General features: G+C 50.2%; 1 protein-coding gene across 1 annotated transcript in view; it reads left to right on the forward strand.

The window, feature by feature from the left end:
• The window catches only part of LOC103797355 (serine/threonine-protein phosphatase 2B catalytic subunit gamma isoform), a gene marked incomplete at both ends in the record, with an annotated part of 16033 nt that extends 7963 nt beyond the window's left edge, over positions 1 to 8070 (forward strand). The window contains 10 exons of the mRNA XM_009069567.1: positions 1111 to 1118; positions 1613 to 1758; positions 1910 to 2049; positions 2548 to 2625; positions 2703 to 2797; positions 4378 to 4503; positions 5398 to 5475; positions 6216 to 6242; positions 7146 to 7227; positions 7973 to 8070. Of these exons, the coding sequence (XP_009067815.1) occupies positions 1111 to 1118; positions 1613 to 1758; positions 1910 to 2049; positions 2548 to 2625; positions 2703 to 2797; positions 4378 to 4503; positions 5398 to 5475; positions 6216 to 6242; positions 7146 to 7227; positions 7973 to 8070 (878 nt within the window). The remainder of the gene's footprint in view (positions 1 to 1110; positions 1119 to 1612; positions 1759 to 1909; positions 2050 to 2547; positions 2626 to 2702; positions 2798 to 4377; positions 4504 to 5397; positions 5476 to 6215; positions 6243 to 7145; positions 7228 to 7972) is intronic.
• Between the last annotated feature and the right edge of the window lie 362 nt (positions 8071 to 8432).

Below are 8432 nucleotides of genomic sequence, written 5' to 3' on the forward strand. Positions count from 1 at the left end.
GTTGTGAGCAGGTGTGAGGCTTAATTTTCCTGCCTGCTCTCAGTGGTATCTGTTAGCTCCAGAGCTCTAAAACCTGTTGTGTGTTTTCCTGCCTTCTGTTTCAGCCCCTGCTGTAAAAAAATACCCCCAAAGCCCAGATTTATCAGTCCTGTGTTGCTGAGGCCTTTTGGTTGCAGAGAGTGAGTGTGGCTGGAGGAAATGGGAACACATCTCCCCCGAGGAGCCACTCACATACCTCTCCCTCACTTCCAGGCCCAGCAACATGTCATCAGTGCCAAAAGGCTTCCAGCTCTAGACTGTGCAGCTGGGATCAGTGGCTGCACTTGGAACAGGGGAAGGATTTGTTCCTCCTTCTTTGCACTAGGGAGAATCAGTTACCTTTAAGATCATTTTAGTTACAGATAGTTTGGTGCAGCATTTCCATAGGAAAGGCTGGGGAATGAACTCTCTCCACACAGGATCACAGTCATCCCAAGCAGGAAAACAGGTAGACACTAGCAGTGTGGAGCTCCATCAGGGAATTCTTGACCTCAGGAGGTAGATCCAGGCAAGTGTTTATCCCTGCAGCTCTGGGGGCTGTTGGATGGGGTGAGGCTCAGAGGTGGTGAGGTAATGGCATCTGTTTCCTCAGAAAGCAGCTGGAAAACACCAGCCAGCTCCATGCTGGGGCCACCAGGTGGGAGCAGGTGAGCTCAGCCTGAAAAAAGAGACAGAGGTGATGAGGTTGAGTTTTTCCCCTTTAGAAAACAGGAGGTTTTTTTCGCCCTTCCTGTACCACAGCTGTAACAACCTGGTCATGTCTGTGAAATAAGGATATTCCTGACCATGCTTGAGGCTTGATGTGAGAGCCAAACTGCTTTGGGAAATAGGCTGTGGTGTCTCTGTTTAATGCATGGAAACATCCTGTGCTGGGATGAGGCAGCAGTGGAGATTGTCAGCACTCAGAGCCCTGTAAGGTCCTATGTGCAGATCCATTTCTCTGTGGGCATCTTGGGCCAATCCTGACTCTCAGCATCCATGTCCAGCTCAAAAGGCAACTGCTGTCTTCAGGGAGTGTGTACCAGCACTGTGCTGCTGCCTTTCCCTCTGTGTAACCTGCATAAGGTGCAGCAGGGAATGTGAGAAAGTCATGGAATGGCTTTATTAACACCCCAAGTATATTCTGTGATCCCAAGTTTTCTGTCAGGTGGAAACACCTAATCATTTCTTCTGTGTTGATCTCAATGCAGCTGTTCTAGAAAAACAGCTTGAAGGGAGATGAATATTCTTGACCATACCCAGATAACAATGAAGCCTTTTCCTCCTCACATCCAACAAATACTTCCTAAGTCAGTGTTTTCACTGCTACACAGGTGCAAAGTTTGACTTGATGTGCCACAGACACAGAGTTTCTATAGCCCTTTAGAGTTGGGTTGAGTTTAGTTGGCAGCGCTTTGGCTGATCAAAGCTTTGCTCGATGCTTCCTGTGTCGTGTGGGTTTGGATGCAGGCATGATTTCCCCTTGGAAAAAAGAGAGGATAGTGGAAAAAACCAGCTCTGCTCTCAGCCTGGGTGTGCTTTGGGGTGGAAACGTGTAGATAGACTCAACTCTTCCCTCTGCCCATCCCTGCAGGTCGAATCAAGTACTCGGAGCGAGTGTACGACGCGTGCATGGATACCTTTGACTGTCTTCCTCTTGCTGCCCTCCTAAACCAGCAATTCCTGTGTGTCCACGGAGGACTGTCTCCAGAAATCACGTGTCTAGATGACATTAGGAAAGTAAGTCATCTCCGTGGGCCTTTCCCATCACTTCCCCTTCACCCTGTGGTTCATGGTTGACTCCTGCACGGAGCTGCAGGTGGGGGCTGAGGTGGGTGTTCCCTGCCCCAGCTGCTCCCAGCAGCCTCCTGATGGTGGGTACGTTTTCCAGTTAGACAGGTTTAAGGAGCCTCCAGCCTTTGGTCCAATGTGTGACCTGCTGTGGTCTGACCCCTCGGAGGATTACGGCAATGAGAAGACGTTGGAGCATTTTGCCCACAACACTGTCCGAGGCTGCTCCTATTTCTACAGGTGAGAGGAGTTTTGGGGAGCTCTGATGGACCAGAGCTTTTTGTCTTCCCTTGCACTGAGATAAATCACTGTTCAGGTCACTCAGTGCACTGTGCCTGGCTCTGAAATAGTCTTCACTTGGCTCTGATGCATTAATTCTTGTTTGTTTTTCCTCCTCCTGTAATATTGAGTTCTCTCTGGATGAGTTACTTCATGAATTTGTGGTCTCAGACAGCAGAGATGCTTTTTTTGGCTGGCAGGGTGCCCTGTGAGTGCTTCTCAGACACTGGGCAGTACCAGGATCTCTAGGAAATAAGCTTTTCCTGCCTAATAAAGAAGGATTAGTGCTGACAGACCATTTGTAGGGAAGGTTTGGCACCAGACCTCTGTTTACCAGAACCCTTTGCAATTAATATTTGAGTGATGTAATATCTCCTGGCCTTGTTTGGGGGTGCTGGCCACGAGCTGGATGGCTGCAGAAACATGCTTAACAACACATCCTTGCCTTTTGTTTTGCAGTTACCCTGCAGTGTGTGAATTCCTGCAGAACAATAGTTTGTTATCCGTGATCAGAGCTCACGAAGCCCAGGATGCTGGGTAAGTGCTGCAGCCCTTAGAGCTGAGCAGCTTTGGGCTCTCCTCAGCAGTGTCTTAACACTTGGGCTGTGTTTCAGGTACCGAATGTACAGGAAGAGCCAGACAACAGGCTTTCCCTCACTAATCACAATCTTCTCTGCACCAAATTACCTAGATGTCTATAACAACAAGGGTAAGGCTGGGGCTCTGCTGCTCTTGGGATGTCAGCAATGTCCTCACGTGGTCAGGACATCCCTCTCCCTCTTTCCTCTCCCACTCTGCCCTCTCAGAATCATTGAGGTTGGAAAATGCCTCCAAGATCATCAAGTCCAACCTGTGACCCATCACCACCATTGTCAGCTAGACTAGAGCACCGAGTGCCATGTCCAGTCCTTCCTTGAACACCTCCATGGTGACTCCACCACCTCCCTGAGCAGCACATTCCAATGCCTGAGAGCCCTTTCCATGAAGGAATTCCTCCTGATGTCCAACCTGACCCTCCCCTGGCACAGCTTGAGGCTGTTTCCTCTTGTCCTTTTGTTGCCTGGGAGCAGATCCTGATCCCACCTGGCTACACCTCCTGGCAGAAGTTGTGGAGAATGAGAAGGTCCTCCCTGAGCCTCCTTTTCTCCAGGCTGAGCTCCCCCAACTCCCTCAGCTGCTCCTTGGGAGTTCTCCATCCCCTTCCCTAGCTCCATTCCCTTCTCAGGACACCTCCAGCCCCTCAGTGTCTCTTGTAGTGAGGGCCCAGAGCTGACACAGCACACTGTGCCTGGCACAGAGGGACAGTCCCTGCTCTGCTCCTGCTGCCACACTTGTTTGGATACACAAACACACACTATTTTGACACAAAACCCTCTCCTCCAGTCACATTCTTGTGCTTGAGATGAAAGAGAGCTCTGTGTGCTGAACTGAAGTGGTTGTTTCTCTGACTTAATATATGACTCTGGCAATTAGCTGTCAAGTCCTAAGGCCTGAAACAAAGCTTTCATTCCCAGCCAGGGGACAACTGAGCCCTATTGAGGGATGCTCCAGCCAAGAGAATCTGATAGTGTAGGCATGTTCTCCACTTCTCTCTGCCCTTAAACCATGAGGGAATTTTTTTAAGCCATGGGGTTTTTTACCCCTCACGTTGAGTCCTGGCTCTGGGTTCATCACTGATGATTTGCATAAATTTAAACAGCTTTATTTGATTGACCTTCACTGTTCTAAGCTTTAGTGAAACAACATGAGTCAACCAAAAGATGACTGTTTAAACCTTCTCCTTTTGGTAGTTTGATCCTACATGAGAGTAACCTCATGCTGATAAGGATTTTTCATCAGCATGGGTACAACTCCCAGGGGTTGACAGGCTGGGAGAGTTGGGGGTGTCCAGCCTGGAGAAAAGAAGGTTCCAGGGGCGCCTTAGAGCCCCTTCCAGTGCCTAAAGGAGCTCCAAGAGAGCTGGAGAGGGACCTGGGACAAGGGCCTGGAGGGACAGAACAAGAGGGAATGGCCTTGAGCTGCAGGAGGGAAGGTTTAGGTTGGATATTAGAAAGAAATTCCTCCCTGTGAGGGTGCTGAGGCACTGGCACAGAGAAGCTGTGGCTGCTCCATCCCTGGAAGTGTTTAAGGCCAGGTTGGATGGGGCTTGGAGCAACCTGGGCTAGTAGGAGGGGTCCCTGGGGGTGGAATGAGATGAGCTTTAGGGTCCCTTCCAACCCAAACCATCGTGGGATTCTCTGAGTTGACAGTGCCCATGGACTTGTGTTCTCTTTCCTTTTTCTCTCCTAGCTGCTGTACTGAAATATGAAAACAATGTCATGAACATCAGGCAGTTCAACTGTTCCCCTCACCCCTACTGGCTTCCAAACTTCATGGATGTCTTCACATGGTCTTTGCCTTTCGTAGGGGAAAAGGGTAAGAAACCTTTGGATTCCTGAGTTCCCAGTGGCTGTTCAGAGTTCCCTGAGTGTTACAACCCTGTCCCACGGGTGTTAGGAGTGTTGTAGCTCATTAATAGCAGGTAGCCCTGGAAAGCTGTTCATGTTCAAGGAGATCTGTATATCACTGGGTTAAATTCTTGGGAAAATAGCTGTTGATAATGTGTTTTACAAAGCTCTTACCAATAGAACATTCCTTTCTTGCTCCCTGCATTGCTGATGGAGCTGATCTGGGGTGGTGTGGCCCCACCTCAGAATTTGGAGAGGTTTCTCTTGCTCTGGGTTTGCCACAGAGGAATTCAAACCTCCTTCTGGCTCATGGCCCACCCCAAAGGAAACATTCCCTTCACCCAGAGCTTTATTTCCTTCTCAAGGAGAGGAGGCAGCTTAAAATATGACCAAGACTTTGCCTCAGCCTTTCAGCAAAAGGATTTTTACATCTCCTGAGGGCTTTAAATTCCACCCCAGTGTTGCATGTTTGGATTGTGGCTTCAAGCTCTGAACTGCCAAAGGTTGTTTTGACTTTGAGGCACCAAGGGTTGACTCCCACCCCCCCAAATTCAGCCTTCTTGGAGCCAGGTGGCCTGTTGGGGTGGGGAGGTGGGACCTTGAGTGAGCTCAGGCTGTTCTGCAGGAATGTTGGCACCCCTCTCCCAATGTCTGGTTCATCTGTGATGTGCTTGGACTGCGTCCACCTCCTTGGCAGAGGATGTAACGTATGTCTGCTCTGGTACCGCTGTGAGGTACCAGCAGTCTGCAGCTAAAAGTGTCTTCAGGCTTCAACTTCTAGGCTGTCAATGACCTTGAAATCACTCCCTGGTCCAACTTGTCCTCCAGATCTCTCTGACCTCCTTGTCTGTGTTTCTTGCAGTCACCGAGATGCTTGTTAACATCCTCAACATCTGCTCCGACGACGAGTTGATTTCGGATGGGGATGAGACATTGGAAGGTAAAACATCACTGGTGGGGCCTGGTAGCAGTGGGGGGGGAAGGTGGGGAAGGTGTTTGCTGCCTGAGCAGCACTGGATTTATAGCTGGCTGCCCAGCCAGGGTCTCCAGGTCCCTTTTGGCCAAACCTTGTGCAGTTCTGGGTAGGAAACATCTTATTTTTTTTGTCGCCTTTGCTGTTCAGTCACAGAGAAATTCAATGACATTCACTGCGACAGATACTCCTTGCCAGCTACTCTGACGATGGTTTCCTGCTCCTTACACAGGCTGCTGGTTATTTTTTTCCCCCCAATTCAAGATTTTCTGCGCCAAAATATCCACCCAATCTTCTCATCTGTTGCAGTGAACTCTCCTCTAAAGTGGCTTCTCATGTCACACCCCCCCCCAAAACCAGAAAGCAGGTTTTGGCCCTGATTTGAAGCTCTGCATGAAAGGGACAAATCAGTGGCTGAGCTGCTGTGCAGTTTGGATTTGGGGGGCACTCAGGAGCGAGGTGGTGACCTGAGGAAGCTGAGGCACAGCCATGGGGTGCAGTGAGAAGTGGGGCCCTGAGTGTGCTTCGCTCCCAGGTGGAGACTCTAACCTGCTTCTCCCATTGCATTTCGTTCTTGCTTTTTTTGTTGTTTTTCTTTTTTTTGTTTGTTTTGTTTTGTTTTCTTTCCTCCCTCCCATGAAAATTAAATTTGTTTCTTCTATCTCTGTCTTCATCTACTTGTTTCTTGGTGTCTCCTCTCCCTGAAGATCACTACATTTCAAGCTATCCGAAAGGTACCCAGCTAGAATTTGCTACGAGCTTAATTATCACTGCCTGTGCCACCAGATCCTTGAAGTGGATTTCGATAGCTGACTAGTGGGGCAGTCTCTTCATCCCTTTCAGTTTTAACATAAGCTCCATGTGTTTTTTTAACCCCTTTCTACGTTCCTCCAGGAACTTGAGAAACGAGGTCACGTTTCTACCTGACTCTGAATGCAGCCACGTAGTGCATGGCTGAGCCATGGTGCATGTTAGACCCGGGTTTGGCTTTCCTGTCCTGATGTGTACTGGGCCACGTGAGGAATCTCAGCTGAGAGGAGATGTATTTTTCCCTCTTTTCCCTGAGTTTTTGAGTTGGTTCCAGCTCCCTTCCATGCTTTCTTCTCTCCCGTTCGGCCTGCAGAGCGGAAAGGGAGTTCACCTCTCTCACGTTGTGTTTGTGTGTGGGGTCAGAGCAGAGTTGCAAGGCTCCTGCCAGCCCTCCCCTGTGCGCCTTGGATGCCAGAGCTGATGCTTGTGTGACACTCCTCCCTGCAGCGAGCACAGCAGTGCCATCAGCAGTCAGATCCGACCGTGTTCTGCCTTGCAAACTGTGTCTACATGGCTGAGTCATTTGTGTTACATCCTGTGTAGTGTGAGCCAACCTGGTGAGCTTCCAACAAAGACCTCCCCGAATCGTGTCCTGTGGTGGTTCTACTCTCTCTAGACCTCTTAAATCCGTGTGTCATCTTGTTGGTGTTGCCCTTCTCACTGCCATCCTGATGCCATCCTTCCAGCACCGTTCTCTCTCCAGTGTAGCTCTCAGTCTGTGTGCCAGGAGTTCTCTTCCTGGAGTCAGGCAGGTGCTTCATCACTGACATTCCCTGGAAAGCAGGAAACCTTCAACAGGCTGCTGTTCGCTCTTTTCTCTCCCTAAGGTGGGACAACAGTGCGTAAAGAGATCATCAGGAATAAGATCAGAGCCATTGGGAAGATGGCACGTGTCTTCTCGGTCCTTCGGTGAGGAGCAGCTGGGGCTTGGGGCTGGGTCTGATTTGGGGGCTGGGTTTAGTCTGAGGATGGGTTTAATTTGGGGGCTGGATTTAATTTCATACAATCACAGAATAGGGTTGGAAGAGACCCTCGAGGATCATCTAGTCCAACTCTTGACCCTGCACAGGACATCCCTAAGAATCACATCATGTCCCTGTAGGGGCTGGGCTTATTTGGGCACTGGGTTTAATTTGTGGGCTGAGTTTAATTTGGGCAAAGGGGGAAGTTGGGCAGGAAGAAAGGAGGGGAAAAGCCTCATAAGACTCTTGCTCCACAGCAGGTGTCAGAGGCTTCAGGTGGTGGTTTCTGACTCTTGTACCTGAAAGAAGGTTGTATGAGGTGTGGGGGTTGGTCTCCTCCCAGGTAGGAAGTGACAGGATGAGAGGGAATAGCCTCAAGTTGCACCAGGTGAGGTTTAGATTGGGTATTAGAGAAAACTGCTTCATGGAAAGGGTTGTCCAGCCTTGGCACAGGTGGAGTCACCATCCCTGGAGGGGACACGTGGATGTGGCACTTGGGGACTTAGTGATAGACATGGTGATGGTGTTGGGTTGATGGTTGGACTTGGTGATCTTAAAGGACTTTTGCCACCTTAATGAACCCACAATTCCACGATTTCTGAGGCACGGGGCAGGCTCCCCTTTCACCACCTTGCCTGGACCAGTATGACCATTGCAATTCTTCATGTAACTGGTTGTGTTGCTGTTTGCAGGGAGGAGAGTGAGAGCGTGCTGACCCTCAAAGGCCTGACCCCCACAGGTACCCTGCCCCTGGGAGTGCTCTCAGGGGGGAGGCAGACCCTCCAGACTGGTGAGTAGTCTTGATTCCCCCTCTCTGCACTTCTCTACCTGCCCCCAGACCTCTGGGCCAGCTCCCATGGGCAGACTTGAGGGTGCCAGGGGAGCCCAAAGAGGGTTCAGCCCACGGGGAGGAAGGACTCAGGAATAGGAAGAAGCAGAGGTGTAGGTGGGGATGTGGAGAGCCTGCCAAGATGTCCCTGTGTACCCTCGAGGAAGGAAACCCACAGCACTGCCTACAGCATGTGTATTGCTTAATGTATGTTTCTGCAATGACTTTTATCCTTTCTTTCCCTTCTGATGCTGCATGGTGCACATCCTCTGCCTCCCCTCGCTGCTGCTGCTGTGTGACAGCCTCTGTATGAGTGTGACAGT

This window comes from Acanthisitta chloris, unplaced genomic scaffold, assembly GCF_000695815.1.
Source record: "Acanthisitta chloris isolate BGI_N310 unplaced genomic scaffold, ASM69581v1 scaffold8752, whole genome shotgun sequence".
NCBI classification, from domain to species: Eukaryota; Metazoa; Chordata; class Aves; order Passeriformes; family Acanthisittidae; genus Acanthisitta; species Acanthisitta chloris.